This window comes from Aethalodelphis obliquidens, unplaced genomic scaffold (assembly GCF_003676395.1).
Source record: "Aethalodelphis obliquidens isolate GAN/ISIS:26980383/991018 unplaced genomic scaffold, ASM367639v1 scaffold69, whole genome shotgun sequence".
NCBI lineage: Eukaryota > Metazoa > Chordata > Mammalia > Artiodactyla > Delphinidae > Aethalodelphis > Aethalodelphis obliquidens.
Window position 1 is genome coordinate 1,005,185 of NW_020838013.1, and position 17,010 is coordinate 1,022,194.

General features: G+C 51.1%; 1 protein-coding gene and 1 non-coding gene across 3 annotated transcripts; one reads left to right on the forward strand and one right to left on the reverse strand.

Annotated features, from left to right (window-relative positions):
• Positions 1-16: 16 nt before the first annotated feature.
• Positions 17-16,943, reverse strand: GANAB (glucosidase II alpha subunit). 2 transcript variants are annotated; one of them, XM_027090060.1, is made up of 25 exons: positions 16,862-16,943; positions 13,409-13,513; positions 13,151-13,259; positions 12,773-12,900; positions 8,886-9,065; positions 8,343-8,408; positions 7,463-7,532; positions 7,201-7,288; positions 7,017-7,113; positions 6,583-6,763; positions 5,844-5,997; positions 5,404-5,639; positions 5,195-5,321; positions 5,012-5,091; positions 4,626-4,769; positions 4,432-4,528; positions 4,051-4,152; positions 3,632-3,875; positions 2,469-2,533; positions 2,198-2,274; positions 2,013-2,087; positions 1,722-1,835; positions 1,486-1,598; positions 1,243-1,343; positions 17-1,125 (listed from the first exon to the last, which is right to left on the reverse strand). In XM_027090060.1, the coding sequence occupies exons 1-25, from the start codon at positions 16,897-16,899 to the stop codon at positions 1,016-1,018; spliced, it is 2,901 nt and encodes a 966-aa protein (XP_026945861.1). In that variant the 5' UTR covers positions 16,900-16,943; the 3' UTR covers positions 17-1,015. The 2 variants fall into 2 exon arrangements, with proteins under 2 accessions (XP_026945861.1, XP_026945862.1); XM_027090061.1 differs by lacking the exon at positions 8,343-8,408.
• LOC113611635 (U6 spliceosomal RNA) lies at positions 15,015-15,120 on the forward strand. Its single transcript, XR_003429535.1, has one exon. It is a non-coding gene; the product is annotated as a U6 spliceosomal RNA (small nuclear RNA).
• Positions 16,944-17,010: the final 67 nt, after the last annotated feature.

A 17,010-nucleotide genomic window follows, 5' to 3' on the forward strand; every position in this document is an offset into this window, starting at 1 on the left:
AATCCAGACGCCAACAGTTATTTATGGTTTCTCTCTTTATTGTTTCTCCTTTTATCAAAACCTGTCACAGCTGGGGGCCAAAAGGAAGTAAAAAAAATTCCCACAAACATTCCCCATCGTCCCCCAGTTAGTCCTCCCCCACCCCCCACCCAGGGCCCTGGGCCAACCCTGAGCGCACATGATCATCTCCCCCACCCTCAGCCTTCCCCCAGCAATAAATACAGGTGACCATGATTCGATGAAACCGCAACTGATTTCTCCATCTGGAATGCCCCTCAAGGGGACAAAATTTTAGGAGGCAAAAGAAGTCTCGCTCATCCCCTCTTAAGGAGTGGAAACTTCTTTCCCCCAAGGGACAGGGGAGGTAGAACTGCCCCTGTCAGAACCGCAGCTGCTCTAGATAGAAGCAGGGAGAGGAAAGGCTGGGATGCCAGGGAAGAGGATGTTTTCCAGCAACCTCACTCCTTTGATCCATTCATCCCTTATCAGGGTAAGGGGTGGACCCTGTGCATCAATGGGGCATAAAACAGAAAGGCCTGATAGAGAAGAGCCAGGAGGAAGAAATAAAAAGGAGGGAGAACAGTTTGGTGGGGAGGGAAGGGGAAGGAGAAAAGGAGCCCTAAAGCTCACTGCCCTCATCTTCTTCCAAGAAATGGCATCAACACACAAGAGACATGAACAGAGAGGGTATGGAGGAGATTCAGGGCCCCCAGAAGAAAGAAAAGAGAAGGGAAAGCAAGGGCCCTGTGGTCCCCAGGTCTTCACAGGTGAATGTGCTCCAGTCAGAGCAACAGAATATTTGGGGATGAAGGGAGATGTGGTGTCAATGGGGTGGGAGAGGTCAGGAGATCACAAAATGAATTCAGAGCCCAGGGAAAGCCCTCTCATCCTGCCCAGATGTTGGCAGAATGTAGATCTTGAGATAAGAAAGGTGAAGTCTGGGGAAGGTCAAACTCCAGGGCAGAAGGAAGAGTAACTATCAAGACCATCACACCCCACCCCAACATCCCTTGGGTTATCGCAGGTGAATACTCCAGTCGGATACCACACTGACGCCAGGCTTGCGCAGGATCAACACAGAGGTCTCAGGGTCATGCTGGAAGGACAGGCGGCTTTCAGGAGATCCTGGTGGAGGAAAGAGAAAGAGTGCCAGAGTCAATAGCAACTACTTTCCTATACGCAGGGGGTCCCCAACCCTGCCCTGCTTCTTCTCTTTCCCCACCTGGGGGCCAGATCACTCACCTTTTGTCTGGAGTACCACGGTTGCTGGCTTTCCAGCCCCTATTATCACCACCCGCTCAATCCAAATTGGTGTCTCAAAGTGGCCTTTGGGGTCTGCTGAGCTGGAGGAAGCAAAAATGGATACCCATCAGAAAAAAAACTGTCAGAGCAGAGAGGAGGAGAGCAGAGCAAGGCCATGATGTAAGAGCACAGTGAGCTGTAAGCATCCCAGAGGCTGCCAAGGAAGAAAGGGTACCTCCTTACCTGGAGACAAGGGTGTTGCCAGAGAATGAGAATCGACGCAGCAGGAACTCATGGCGAGTCTGATAGTTGAACGTGTGCCCATCATCTAGAAAGAGCTCTCCTTGGGCCGTACCCTGAGCAGGAAGTGGGGTAGGCGAGAGCCTGAGCCCAAGAGGGAGTGAGGGGCACATCCCCAGGGGACTGAATCCTAGGAAGGTAGGCAGATGGTTGAGGAGGCTCCCTGCTTATGCGCTCACCTGGAGGCTGAGTGCAACGAAAAGAGTGATGGGGTCATCCTTCATGCAGTCTGAAGAACGCCGCACTCGCATCCATCGGGGCACAATTGTCCCTCCACGCTGGAACACAGGGATCTAGGGCAAGAGCAGTGCTGGGATGAAGTAGCCCTGTTGTTCAACCCTGGGCCCTGCAATATCTTTTGCTTGTGTATATCTGCGTCCCCTTAGGAACTGGACTCTAAAGTATACACTCTCTCCCCTTCTGGAAACCTACAGGCAGATGGAGCTGGCAGCTGGGCCAGGCATACTCACACTGCTTAGAGTTACAGGCAGATACAGGGTCTGGGGACCATGATGCTTCTGGTAGCTATGAACGTCATACCACACCTGTGGGTGCAGAAGATATACTCGGTCACTCACTGCACAGAGGACCCCCCACTCTATTTACCCTCTCTGACCTCCACCACCTTTCCCCACCACACCCTTCCTTAACTCACCTCCCCTTGGCCAGGAAGATAGACCTGCACGCCATGAGCCTCAGAGTCTGATACAGGGTGAACCAGCAATGCATCCCCTAAGACACAGCAGAATCAACTCTGAATTGGGGAGATCAGTTCCCAAAGAGGGAGCCCTAGAGCACCCACCCCCTTGCACCCCTGGCCTCGTTCACTCCTCCCACCCTGCACATCCACAGACGTATCTATCACAGTGCTTGCTTCTTCTCAGCCCTATCCCAACCCACCACTAACTGTCCCCCTTGTTTCTCACCAAGCAGGAACTGATCATCTATACTGAAGGTGGTCACATCCTGAGGATAATGAACCCACAGGGGCCTAGGAAGGAAGCAGGACAAGAAAGGAAGACACTTGCTGTTTGGCAGAAGTCAAAGATGCTACCCCAGGCACTGGCAAAAAGAAGAGCACAGGGGAAAGACCCGCGAGCTGGCAGCCAGACAGCCCAGCAGGCTTAAGGACTCAGCTATGCACTCTAACCTTGGTCTAGACATTTAACTTCCTAACGTGTCCCCCTGCCTCCTCCCACCCTGCTCCCTCTGGAAACTGCTCTGCACAGCTACCTCCCAGCGGCCACTTCATTATCCTGGCCTGAAAAGCCCTCTAGTTCAGGTTGAATTTTCCACTCCACCTCATCTACCTCTCCCTCTGGTTCTTTACCCCTGAGACACACTGGTTTGTTCCTACTCCTGGAACATAACAAACTCATTTCCATTTCATAATTTTTGCACTTGCAGTCTCCCCTGCTTGGAACATTCTTCCTCTGCGTCACAAAAGCCTGTCTTACTCATCAGTCAGGGCTCATCTTTACGTGGCCTGTTTTTTGTTTTTTGTTTTTTTTTGCGGTACGCAGGCTTCTCACTGCTGTGGCCTCTCCCGTTGAGGAGCACAGGCTCTGGACGCGCAGGCTCAGCGGCCATGGCTCACGGGCCCAGCTGCTCCGCAGCATGTGGGATCTTCCCGGACCGGGGCACGAACCCGTGTCCCCTGCATCGGCAGGCGGACTCTCAACCACTGCGCCACCAGGGAAGCCCTACGTGGCCTGTTTGTGGAACTTAACTCCGTTACCCTGTTCTATTTTTTTCAAAAACCTTGTCAGTTTTGGCAGTTTTCCTATTTCCATATTTGTTTACATGTCTCTCTGTCTTCCTCCCAAGAATGTAAGTTCCACAAGGGTACGACACTTGTCTGACTTGTTTCTGGCTCTGGGGATAGTGATGAGTAATGCCTAGCATGTCATAAGCACTCAGTAACGTTCACTGCTCTTCATCTCCCCACTGGTCTCTTCTTACTCTTGACCTTGCAGTCAGATTTCCCTCCTTTACAAGGCCCTCGTAAATGAAGAAAGAGGCCCAGAGATGGAACCCAGTCTCCCAGCCATCTCAGTCCATTCTACACAGACCCAACTGAATGCCTCACCTCATGATAGGAATCCCTTCACGATGGGCCTGATAGAAGAGGGTATACCAGAAGGGCAGTAGGGAGTATCGCTGACCCAAGGCGTCTCGGATTATGTCATGGTACTGAGACGGTAACAACCACGGCTCTCGCCGACCAGTGTCCAAGTGGGCATGTGCCCGGAAGAACGGCTGGTAGGCACCCATCTGGTACCAGCGCACAAGCAGCTCTGGCTCTGGATTTTTGAAGAAGCCGCCCACATCCGCTAGAGAGGGGAGGGAGGAAACCGGTTGGAAAAGAGGGTGAGGGAGGGCTGCTGCCTAAGGAGCCCCCCAAGGCCCCATCGTGGACTGTCAGTTCTCTGCACAGGCCTAGGTTTTATGCCCTCTACCTTGCCCCTCTCCCGCCAAAGCAAGGCTCCAAGTTCCTCCCCCTCTCACCTCCACAGAAGGAAAGTCCCACCAGCCCCAAGCTGAGACACATAGGAATAGAGATCTTCAAATGGTCCCATTCGGCAGCATTGTCGCCTGTCCACACGGCTCCTGAGGAAGAAAAGAGGGAGGGAACTTGCAAACAGTGAAGGGGCTCAGCCTTTTATACAGCTGACCTCTCTAACCTGCCACATCTCCTCTGGGGCCCCCAAAGTCCTGCTGAAGATGGCGGAGTTCACAAGAGCACTTCAACACGGACTGGCCCTCCCACTCCCTGCCTCGCTTTTAGTGAACAGCTGGAAGGAAGTACGTAACTCTCAGAGGATGGACAGACTTCTCCAAGAACCAGGCCCAGGTCCCTCTGCCACAGCTTTATTCTCCAAATCTTACCAAAGCGCTGGGAGCCAGCAAAGAAAGCCCTGCTCAGGACAAAGGGGCGTTCTATGCCCCCGGAGCGCAGCACCAGCCCGTCAGCAGTCGCCATGTGCTGCGTGGGAACAGGAAAGAAGGGTAGTGAGGAGCAAAAGCCAGCTGTCATCGGTGCAAGTTCTCGGTCCTTGGTCTCTCCTCTCTCAGTCCCTTACCACGTAGAAGCCATAGATGTTATGCACGTCTCGGTGCTCCCAGCCCCCATAATGCTGGGCATCCTTGAGCATGGTGACCTCAGGACCATTGAACACGGACGGTTCATTCATGTCATTCCAGACATAGAGGTTGGGAGATGAGCCCTGAGAACACAAGGCAGAGAATGGGGACAGACGACAGAGGGAAGGGAGAAGACAAAACAGTGTCTGAGCAGAGAGCTCCTAGGAATCCAGAAAGATGCATTTCTCAGGGCCCCCCCCCAGGATCATCAAGGCCCCGATATCTTATGAGCAACCAACCATAGCAGGGATAGCAGGCAGAGAATGACTGATTCCAAGAGGTAGAGTGGGAAAGACAGAGGCAGGTCGGGGAGGGGCTGCCATACCTCATAATTGTCAAAGCGAAACATGTTAGCCCACCAGGCCCTCATCTTGGGATTGGTGAAATCAGGGTAACCGGCTGCGCCTAGAAGAAATCAAGGATGGCTTTCAACCCCTGAGGGGTAAAATAGCCTCCACTCTAGCTCCCTGGCCTCCCAATAGCCTCCTTTAATTCCGGGCCCACCTACCTGGCCAGCACCAGCCTTCGTAGTCAGAGCCATCCCGGGTTTTAACGTACAGACCCAGGTTCTGCAACTCTTCATGTACGCGGTAGCCAGAGTCCACCTTGATGTGGGGGTCCACGATGGCCACCAGCTGGGGGCACAGAACACGGGTAGTGAGAGTTCTCCAGGGCTATCATGCCTGAGAAAACCAACCATGGCTGCGGCCCTCTTACCTTCCGCCTCTTGGAGGCCAAATGCTCAAGCATGGTGAGGGGCTGGGGGAAACGGCTGGGGTCCCAGGTGAAATACCGCTTGCCATCAGCATGCTCAATGTCCAGCCAGATGACGTCGCAAGGCAGGTTGTGATCATCGAAGCCCTGATCGACTTCCAGAACGTCAGCCTCATCCCGATAGTTCCAGCGGCTCTGGTGGTAGCCGAGGGAGAAGAGCGGGGGCAAAACCTGGGTCCCTGCAGGTTCAGTGAGGGATGGGTGTCACAATGGGGTCAGGCTCAACCTGGGGCCAATGGGATGCCCAGAAATTGAGGGAGATGAAAGGGCACCGGGCTAGAGAATAGGCCAAGGCACAGGATTTCTGAAAATGCAGTCATCCCTCAAGAAGCCAAGGACCAGAAAGGGAGGCTGCAGGCTGACAGAGTAGGGACACTGCGTACCTGTGAGACTAGCGTACTGCCGGAAGACATCAAAGACAGACGGCCCAAGTAGCAGGAAGACATCAATGATGCCACTCTCCGATATCCAGCGAACATCTGTCTGTGGGGTCTCCCCAGAGCCCTGCAGGTAGTCCAGCATCTTCCCAAACAGGGTCTGCAGAGGGGACCAGAGAGAGGTCTGACACCACCCTCTTGCTTCCCAACCCAAAGACAAAGCAGCAGTGTTTTCCTCAGAGTCCTCACACAGCTGGCTCCTTGAGTCACTTCGGGCTGAGATTAAACGTCACCTCCTCAGTGAGGCTTCCCTGGGCCCCATCATAAGCAGCACCGCCCATCCCCATCACATGACCACTGCATTTCTTTCTTAGAACTTACCACCACTGAACTCATCTTCCCTCTGTTACCTGTTTAATCTGTCTTCCTCCTTTCCTAACTCAGTGAGCAACATATCCCCAGCACCTAGAAAAGGGTCTGAAGCTCCTAACGCATACTCAATAACAAATGTATTAATAAATGCAGAAAAGGAAATACCTTCCCCATGAATCTGTGTCTTCTGGGAGTGTCTGGGGAACTCATATGCTGCCCAGAAGGCCCAGGGCCTGTCTCTCATCCAGTCCCCAAACAGGTATCCAAATAGGCCACTCTACTAGCCTCTTCAAAGCAAATGCCCCTAACAAACCCATCTGTCTCAAGGCCTGACGATTCCCTCCCTTATTGCTCCCCACGCCTGTGCTCTCACCTTGCCTGCAGTGTTGGAGGATATGTCAACCCAGGTCTCCGCGGCGTTGAGCCAGAAGATGCCCAGGTCCCGATGAGGGCTGTGTGCTAGGAGCACGGGCACAGACCCATATAGGGCCATGCGGTTGTACAGCTCATACTGGAACACGTCCAAATTGTAGAGGCGATATGGCTCCCCACCCCTGCAGGCAGGCAGACAGACAGACTGGCCCCGGGCCATGGCATGCACAGCCCCAGCCCCATAGACACAGATGAGGGATAAAAACTGGCCCCTCTGCCCTTTCTCAAAGCAGCATTTTCTGATGGCCCAAGGTTCTCTGGCATAGGAAGTGAGCCACGCTCGTCTGGAGTGTCTAATCTGTGTGCACATCTCCCACAGCCCTGGCCTCTGCCCCCTTCCCTCCCCCCATATCCTGATGTCACTGTAGGACTCACTCAGTGACTTTCAGCCTCAGGTTGTCTGCATGCTCGGGGATCCCATACACATGCTCCATGCCTGGCAGAGAGAAGTCCAAACTCACAGACGTGGGGCCTGGAAGAAAAGCAGAAGATGAGCTCCAGAGCTTCTGCTTGGCAAGGACTCCCTGTCCTCTTGCCCAAGGCTCCCCCAGCCCCTCACCAAAGGGCTTGCTGTCAGTGTGAGTTTTAAATGTCTCTTCCCAGGCTCCTGGCTCATCGTGCTCTGCCTTCCCCTGGGTCTCATCTGGCTGGAAGGAGAAAGCAGACCACTACTCAATCACACACCAGGTCCTCTCTCTTCCCTTGCCCATTTTCTAAATCCCATCCGTGATGGCAAGACTAAGCTCAAATTTCTTGTGGGCCTTTCCCCTCCAACCTCCCAGCCAGCCCTGTGCTCCAACCACCCACCCCCACCAACTTGCCTTGTCACCATCCCCAGGTGTTTCCTCGGGCTGGGCCCCATCGCCCTCAGCTGGGTCTTTTGATCCTTGCCTGGAAGGTAGGAGAGCTGTCTGCTCCAATCCAGAGGGGGCAGGGACGAGGGGCTAGTGGAAGGAGGGGTGAGGGAATAGAGAGCCAAGGGTCCAAAGGAACGAAGGCACTGGAGGAAGGGACTGAATGTTAAAGCTTGGAAAGGGACCCCCAGTGAGCAGATAAGTGTGCAAAGGACAGGGAGAGAAATGAGAAAGGGAAATGAGAAGTAAATGCCACCAAGGGGTGCCTTCCAAACACAGGCCCAAACCATCAGCCTCGGCCAGCATTCCAGAAGAGACAGGCAGACAGGTTCAAGGGCCTGGGTTCGGAATGCCAGTCCTAGCCCTGCTGCCTCTACCAAGAGACTCTGGCCCCAACTTCCCTCACTGGGCCTCAGCCTCTTGGCGTGACACAGGGTTTTGCAAAGGCAAGTGAGTCATAACCATGGTCAAGCCTCTACACAGGGACTCAAACAAGAGATTCTGCCAAAGGATGCTTTCAAGGGCAGCTGGCAAGCAGCTCTGCCCAGAGCCTCAGTGCAAGCCAGCTGAGAGGCAGGAACCCCAGCAACAGGCAGCATCTCTCCACCCCCTGGCAAAGCAAGAAGCTCCCTACATTCCTCAAGGATATCCAACATTTCATCTTCCTTCTCCCAGGGGGCTCCTAGCCAAGGGAATGGGGAACGGGAACCAGAGACCATATAGCTGGGGAAAAAGAGGTGAGTGAAGGACAGGGTATGGAAGGGTCTGGGGCACCTTCCCTGGGGGCCAGAGTGAAGGGGGGGTAAGGGCAGAGGAACAGATACAGTACCAGTGGTCATGGATTTACCTAGAGAAAAGGTTCTTGATCTTATCCCAAATGCTACCGAGCGTGAGACTAACTTTATCCGAGAAACTGGGGCAGGAGGAGATGGGTAGGAAAGGGGAAAAGGAGGCACAAAACCAACACAAAAACAGAAACATAAAAGTGAGTTTCAGTCGACAAACTTCCAGAGATGGGGTGGGGGAAGAAATTAAAAACAAAAAACAAAACAAAACAAAACAAAAAAAAGGAAGAAAATAAATCTGGGAAGTGTGATGGTGTGAGAGGGGGAAGAGGGAAAGGCAGACCCAGGCAGGCCTCTGAGGGAGGAGGTGCCCAGGGTACAGCTCATGGACAAAAGTGACTGCCTCCTGGTCTGTACAGGAAATGGAGAAAACTTCAACCCAGGTCTGCTTCCTACCCTCCCTGATGGTCAGCTTCGCCCAGCCCCCAGCCCCGACCTGGCTCTACTACCACCCTGTCTTCCTCCCAGGGACCCAGTGCCAGATCCTACGACACCCCTAGGTTCCTTCACACTAGGTCCCTTTCACTCCTGATCCCTGTACTCACGAGACCCTGGGAGCCCTCTGGTGCTCAAAATTTAAGAGTCCTCGGGCATTGACACTGAGCAGAAGGCTGCGGTCCTCCAGTAGGTCGAGGCGGAATGGCCGTGCCGTCAAGATGATTTTATAGGGCCCCTCAGCCATGGTTAGCTCTACGCTGTTGGCATCCCGGCCAGAGACAGAAAGCCTGGGAAAAAGATCAAAAGGGATATAAGGAAGTGCAAAGTGCCAGGAGCAGTCATGACACTTAGAAGACGGGGGACCTGCTAAGAGCTATACAGGCAGTGTGGTAACAGTACAGGGACAGATAAGTTGACCAAAGGAATCAAATAAAGAGCCTGGAAACAGACCCAAGCATCTTAGAATGTTGAAATGTAACAGATGGCATGGCAGTTCAGTGAGGTCTGGAGGACTATTCAATAACAGAGCGGAAAAACACATTTTCTGTATAGAAAAGAAATGGTATCACACTCCTACCTCATACCAGATACAAGTATCAACTCCAGACAGATTATGACTTAAAATTTTAGAGTAAAACCTTTAGAAGAAAATATAAAAAAATATTTTCTGACTCTGAGGTAAATGAGGATTATTTAAACACAACTTAGAAAACACTAACACCAAAAGGTAAGAGACTTATCTACCTGACAACAAAATACAGAATTTCTATTTATTGAAAGATACGTTAAGGGTAATCAAAAACAAGAAAAGTCTGAGGAACTGTCCCAGTCTAGAGGAGCCTCAGGAGACATGACAACTAAATATAAAACAGTATCCTGGATTGGATCGTGAAGAGGAAGAAGGACATTAGGTAAAAACTAAGGAAATCTGGGACTTCCCTGGTGGCGTGGTGGTTAAGAATCCACCTGCCAATGCAGGGGACTTGGATTCAATCCCTGGTCCGGGAAGATCCCACATGCTGCGGGGCAAATAAGCCCGTGCACCACAACTACTGAAGCCCACGCGCCTAAAGCCCATGCTCCGCAACAGAAGAAGCCACTGCAATGAGAAGCCCGCTTGCCGCAACTAGAGAAAGCCTGCACGCAGCAACGAAGACCCAATGCAGCCATAAGTAAATAAATAAATAACAAAAAAACTAAGGAAATCTGAAAAAAATATGGACTTTAAGCTACAAGGATATATCGTACAACACAAGGAGTGTAGCTGATATTTTATAATAGCTATTAATGGAGTACGACCTTTAAAAATTGTGAATCACTATATTGTACACCTATAACTTATGTAATATTGTACATCAACTACACTTCAATTAAAAATAAATGAAATGGTGGCGCAGTGGTTAGGAATCCGCCTGCCAACGCAGGGGACACGGGTTTGATCCCCGGTCTGGGAAGATCTCACATGCCTTGGAGCAGCTAAGCTCGTGCACCACAACTATTGAGCCAGAGCACCACAACTACTGAAGCCCACGCACCTAGAGCCCGTGCTCCGCAACAAGAGGAGCCACCGCAATGAGAAGCCCGTGCACCACAATGAAGAGCAGCCCCTGCTCGCCGCAACTAGAGAAAGCCCGCACGCAGCAATGAAGACCCAACACAGCCAAAATAAATAAATAAATAAAATTAAAAAAAAATAGGGCTTCCCTGATGGCGCAGTGGTTGAGAGTCCACCTGCTGATGCAGGGGACGTGGGTTCGTGCTCCGGTCCAGGAAGATCCCACATGCCACGGAGTGGCTAGGCCCATAAGCCATGTCCGCTGAGCCTGCGCGTCCGGAGCCTGTGCTCCGCAACGGGAGAGGCCACAACAGTGAGAGGCCCGCGTACCACAAAAAAATAAACAATAAAAACACTTTAAAAAAAGGAATGAAAAAAGAAAAAAAAATATGAACTTTAGTTAACAATAATGATATCAATTCATTATGTACGACAAATGTATCACAATAATGTTAACAGGGGAAAACAAGAGTACAGGGTATACAGGAACTCTCGTAATATTCTTGAAACTTTCCTATAAATCTAAAACTATTCTAAAATTAAAAAATCGTTGGGACTTCCCTGGTGGCGCAGTGGTTAAGAATCCGCCTGCCAGTGCAGGGGACACAGGTTCGATCCTTGGTCTGGGAAGATCCCACAGGCCGCGGAGCAACTAAGCCCTCGAGCCACAACTACTGAGCCTGCGCACCTAGAGCTTGTGCTCCGCAAAGAGAAGCCCGCACACTGCAATGAAGAGTAGCCTGCATGCAGCAACAAAAGACCCAATGCAGCCAAAAATAAATAAATAAATTTTTTTAAAAAATAAAATTAAAAAATCTTCTTTTTTCAAGGCATCTTTAGAAAAGTAAAAAGATAAGCTACAATCTGGGAAAAGATAACTGCAATACATGTAAGTAATAAAGAACTGGTATCAAGACTAATGAATTTCCACAAATCAGTGATGACAAACAACATAAAAGGAAAATGAGCAGAGCAGTGAACTTCCATTTCACAGAACAGAATGACAGATAAATATATGAAGACATGCTCAATATCAGTAATAAACTGGGAAAGACAAGCAAGCCAAGACCACCACATGGTATCATCCTACAGCCATTCCACTGACAAAAATTAAGTCCAATAGTTCCAAGGGCTGGAGAAGATGCAGTTCAATAAGCCTCTTATATATTGCTGGTGGAAGTGTAAATTGGTAAGCCACTTTGGCTTTATCTTGGAAAGTTGATGATTTCCATATTCTACAACTCTGCAGTTCTTCTCTTAGCTATACACCAAAGAGAAACTCCTGCACAGGGAGACAGGAGACATGGACAAGAATGTTCACGCCAACACTGGAAACAACCCAAATGCCCATCAACACAGAAATGGAGAAGTAAATCGGGATATATTCATATAACATAACATTATACAGCAGTAAAAATGAGTTTCTGGAGCTACATGCAACAAAGTTAAATCCAGTTAAGTGAAAAAAGGAAATCCCAAAAGATCACATTCACTAAGATACTTTCCCTATAAAACTCAAAAACAAAATCACATAATTTATTGCTTAGGCAAATGTACGAAAGTGTGTATATGTATATACGTACCCACGATATAACTGTGAGAACAAAAAAACAAGGGAATAATAAACTTCAGAATAACAATCATCTCCGAAGGAGTCAGGGGTACAGGACAGTGAGATGTATATGTTTGGGTTAGGTGAAGGGTTTATCATGTTATTTTCTAAGTTAAATACTTAACAGAGAGCCATGCGTGGAATAATGACGACGATGTGTCATGACCCGAGTATTTGAATAATCCTATCCTGAATATCTGAGGAGAAATTGAGGAGGGAGGAAGGGAAGGAGGGAAAGAGGGAAGGAAGGGAGGAAGGGAGGAAGGAAGGAAGGGGAGAAAGAAAAGAGAGAGAAAAGAGAAAAAAAGAAAGAGAAGAAAAGAACAGATGAGACAAGACAGGGGGACAGGACAGGAAGGGAAGGGAAGGGAGGAACCAACCACAGAGACACTGTATTCCTGGAAGGCGAGCTCCATGGCCTTGCTGACTCCCTCTTGTATCTCCAGCACCTAGGCCAGGCCTGGCACAGAAGAGGAAGCAGTATTTCTTTGCTGACTGAATGAAGATAAAGGGTGAAAGAGAAAACAAGTGAGGGAATTCCCTGGCAGTCCAGTGATTAAGACCCTGTGCTTTCACTGCACAGTGCGCAGGTTCAATCCCTGGCTGGGGAACTAAGATCCCGCAAGCCAAGCAGCTCGGCCAATCAATCAATCAATCAGTTGAGAAAACAAGTGAAACAGAAGAACAGATAAGGGAAGGCTGAGGAGAGTGGCCGGGTGCTATTCAGCTATTACCCCAATGTGGAAGAGAAAGTCAGCTGCCAAATAAAGGCTCATTAGGAAGGGAAAGGGCCATGGAGATGGAGATGTTCCTCAGGAAAAACTTACCCAGCTGTGGGGGGATCAGCCACCAACACGTCTGGCACACGGTATCGGGGCCGCCGGGGCTCTAGTTCATCAATTCTGATCCGAGTCATGTTCCTTCGAAGCCCCTGGAGCTCCAGCACAAGCAACACCTGTGGAGGCAGAGGTCTGGGTCTGGAGAAAGGGATGGGCTATACCAGGAAATGCCCTCTGAACCCATTTCTCTCCCGAGGGGGTCTCCTCCTTCTAGCCCTTTGCCTAAGGGATCTGAAATCTGAATTCCTCACAAAGTACAAGTCCCAAGGTTAGATGGCACAGGATGTTGGCTATAGGATTCCCCTTCCCCAATTACCCCTTAGCCATTTCTCCACCCCCACCAGACTCTTCCTTTTCTCCCCTGACCTTAGTGACTTCGTTGATCAGATGGACCGTGAGGGCATCAGGACCAAGCTGCAGAGAGTCCAGCAAGGCTCGGTATGGAGAATGGCCTGGCCGTATGCTTCGTTGCCTCCTGCCAATGTGAAATGACTGAGAACGGGGGAGGGTTCCCCAAGGCCCCTAAGTCCTTCTGTCAGCTGCAGTGCCCCAGGCTACCTCATCTGCCACAGACACCTCCCACATTACCCTACTTTCCATTCTTGTCTCCCAGAAATATCATACTTGCAGAAGGAACTCTCTTCGCAGGTCTTAAAGTTGCTTCTATCCACAGCCAGGGTAATTCCCAGGCAGACGCCTAAACAAGCCAGTACCAAACCAGTCCAAGACCTAGGGGGGAAAAGGACAAAGAGGGCACGATCAGCACAGGGTCAGAAAGGGCCCCACCTTCTGAGGTAAAGGCCTCTTCCCACCACAACCCTAAAAGGGGAGAAAGATAGAGTCCCATTAAACAGAAAACACGGCAGAGTGGACAGGGCTTAAGTGTCAGGCCTGAGGAGCTGGCTCACGCACACCTTTCCTTCAAAAGGCAGAGGAAGTGGACAAAGGATCCTTGGCCTTCAGAGGCCTGGTATTGACTCAGGTTACATCAGCCTCTCAGAAGAAAGGAACAGTAACAGCCAGTCCCAGAGGAAGTGGTGGTACCTTATGTGTGGAACAGAGAAACACAGTAAGCCATGCCTTTTCACTGGAAAGACACTGGGGGGACCTACAGTGAAAAAGTTCAAGATGTACCCTCAGCTGGCCTGCTGGTCACAGGTTCCTAGGGTCCTAACATCCCTAACACTCTAGGCATCCTGTTCCTCTGATCTCCACTGCTATATCTTTGACATAAGTCAGCACTGTCACCATGTAAGCTTGAAAAGAATAACAACAGCTAACCTGTGTTGAGTCCTAATAGGCACCCGGGGGCCTGGCTAACCGCCTTATACTAGTTTTTTTGTGTTTCTTTTTTTTGCGGTACGCGGGCCTCTCACTGCTGTGGCCTCTCCCGTTGCGGAGCACAGGCTCCGGACGCGCAGGCTCAGCGGCCATGGCTCACGGGCCCAGCCGCTCCGCGGCATGTGCGATCTTCCAGGACCGGGGCACGAACCCGTGTCCCCCGCATCGGCAGGCAGACTCCCAACCACTGAGCCACCAGGGAAGCCCTATACTAGTTTTTAACTCTCCCTGCAGTTTTTAGTAGTGTCTATGCCCAGGTCTCACCCTGAGATTTCAATCTAATTGGCCTGAAGTGGAACCTGGGCATCAGATTTTAAACTCCCCTAAACAATTCTAATAGGCAACCAGTGTTCAGAACCAATTCTTTATACACACTAATAACCCTTTTCCCTTTCTTTCACTGTTTTCTTGGTGAATGTAGGATTGGGATTTTTCCGAGATGGGAGCACTGAGGCATAAAAGGTTCAATAATTTGGGGCTTCCCTGGTGGCGCAGTGGTTGAGAGTCCGCCTGCCGATGCGGGGGACGCGGGCTCGTGCCCCGGTCCGGGAAGATCCCACATGCCACGGAGCGGCTGGGCCCGTGAGCCATGGCCGCTGAGCCTGTGCGTCCGGAGCCTGTGCTCCGCAACGGGAGAGGCCACAGCAGTGAGCGGCCCGCGTACCGCAAAAAAAAAAAAAAAAAAAAGGTTCAATAATTCATCCAAGATTTAACAGCCAGTATGAGGTGACACTGGTGAACTCAGCTCTGCCTAACTCCAGGGCCCGGGCACTTCATTATGCACAGCACATTGCACTAACCACCAGCAGGGCCTGCCTCATTGAGGACCATCACCAGGGTTTCCACAAACTTGTCACTTCCCCAACATGCTATCAAATGACAGACAAGGGTGCTCGCTTCGGCAGCACATATACTAAAATGGAACGATACAGAGAAGATTAGCATGGCCCCTGCGCAAGGATGACACGCAAATTCGTGAAGCGTTCCATATTTTTGGGAGACCCAAGAGGGAAGAGATATGGGATCATATGTATAACTGATTCACTTTGTTATAAAGCAGAAACTAACACACCATTGTAAAGCAATTATACTCTAATAAAGATGTAAAAAAAAAATAATAACAGACAAGGAACTAACAGGCTTATCTGAACAAGTTAGTTTGTTAAGGATATATCCATCCATTCTGAGTAAACCCTAAATAGGGATTCTCACACTTTAGCGTCTGTTAAGAGTTACGTGCAGTGCTTACTAAATGAAGATTCCCGGGTCCCAGGGAATCTGCAGTTTAAACATGCTCTCCCAGTGGCTGATTAGGAGCACACTCTGAGAAAGTGTTCCAAATAAGGGAGAACAAACAAAAACACACATTTCTCCTCAGCATTAAAACTTTGCTACCTGCTAACAGGGTAACCAAAGAGTAGGGCCTACAAACACATTGTATCCAGCATATCCTCAGTATCTGCTTGAAAGCTAAAGGTAAAGAAAATCACTAGAAGGGAGATCACAGAACACAGTAAGCCCTCCAGTTCCAGAAGAATGTGCAAGGCAAGCCAGGCCACACAGAAAGATGAGGAAAACACCAGGCTTTGTGGTTTAATAGGTCAAGCAGGAACAAATAGTAGCAAAACAAGCAGAAGAAATGCTACCAGAAAACTCAAAAGCAAGGCATGTGGCCCAGGTCCTGAGGAGTGACTGCAGCGGACACCCTGAGCAACTGACCCCGTGTCCACCAGCCCAAAGCAGCAGTAATCAGAAGTACAGTGAATTAAATACTCTCTGGAGTCCTACTTGCACAATCTATAAAATGGGTTTGGAGAGACGCCAATGGGGATAGAATTTCTGAAAGATTTTTCAGATGTAACCTGTTGGAAGGCCCTGAGAACTCAGGAATGCCTTGAACGCCCCTGGGCAAGAGGTGGTCACAAGCCAAGGTCAGGAATGAGTCGCAAGGAAAGGTGCACTCATTTATTGTTTCAGGTCACAGGCTTCTGGAGTCAAATTTACGATCCACGCTTTTTTCACCGCTGCCGACAGTACGTGCCTCTCCCACCCCGATACATCCGTTAGGTCCTGGTAAACACTCTGTGGCGCTGATGATTGTTTCGAACCGTCTTTTCAGTAATATAAATGCAGAACAAACCACTGTTGTGTTTGAGCAACGTCATCCAGGTCGACTGTGAACTTACGGGATCCTGCCCCAGCCGTGCCCAACGACCGTGGACACCAAACAAGCCAGGGCTGGTGTCCACGTGAAGACAAGGGCAGGGCAGGGTCCGGGGCTCTCGAGGGGAGGGCGGGAAGGGCAGTGGAAGCAAGACTGCCGGCCGCGGTGCTTCCAGCGCGGCTGAGGGGCCGCAGGGCAGCAGGCTGCATTCCCGGAGGCCGGGCCGCATCTCTTCCTCTGCCCCGATGGCCCCGCGCATTGCAGGAAAGAGGAGGCAGCGTTAACCGCCGCAAGCCGCCAGGGGAGGGCGGCGGCTGAGAGCGGCCAAGGCCAAGAAGAACACAAGGCTGCGGCCTTCTAGAGCCACCGGGCCGGAGCGGAGAGCCCCAGAAACAAGGGCCCCCCGACGCGGCGAGGAGGCTGGGGGCACCCGAGGCCGCCTCCAGAGAGACAAAGAGTCCTCACGAGGCTGGGGGTGGCGGAGTCTCAGGAGAACATACAGGAAGGAGAGACACGGGATTTGGGGGTCTGGGGGCGTCCCGGGCGCGTTCCCCGGGATCCGGGCTCCTCACCGCCTCCTACGCGCCGCCACTGCCGCTACCGCCGCCATCTTGTGCCGGGTTTGCTCCTTGACCCGGAGCTTCCCCTCCCCCAGCGCGCGTTGAGCCACGTATCTTAGCGCCCGCCCCTTCCGGCTTCCTGATTGGCCGGGCCACACTGA

Excerpts from the sequence above, each read along its gene's own strand:
- GANAB (XM_027090060.1), bottom strand. The coding sequence starts at position 16,899 with ATGGCGGCGGTAGCGGCAGTGGCGGCGCGTAGGAGGCG. Across the intron at positions 5,998-6,582 it reads CCTCCAACACTGCAGGCAAG|ACCCTGTTTGGGAAGATGCT; the intron begins GTGAGAGCACAG and ends TCCCCTCTGCAG. Across the intron at positions 5,092-5,194 it reads CGAAGGCTGGTGCTGGCCAG|GCGCAGCCGGTTACCCTGAT; the intron begins GTAGGTGGGCCC and ends GATTTCTTCTAG.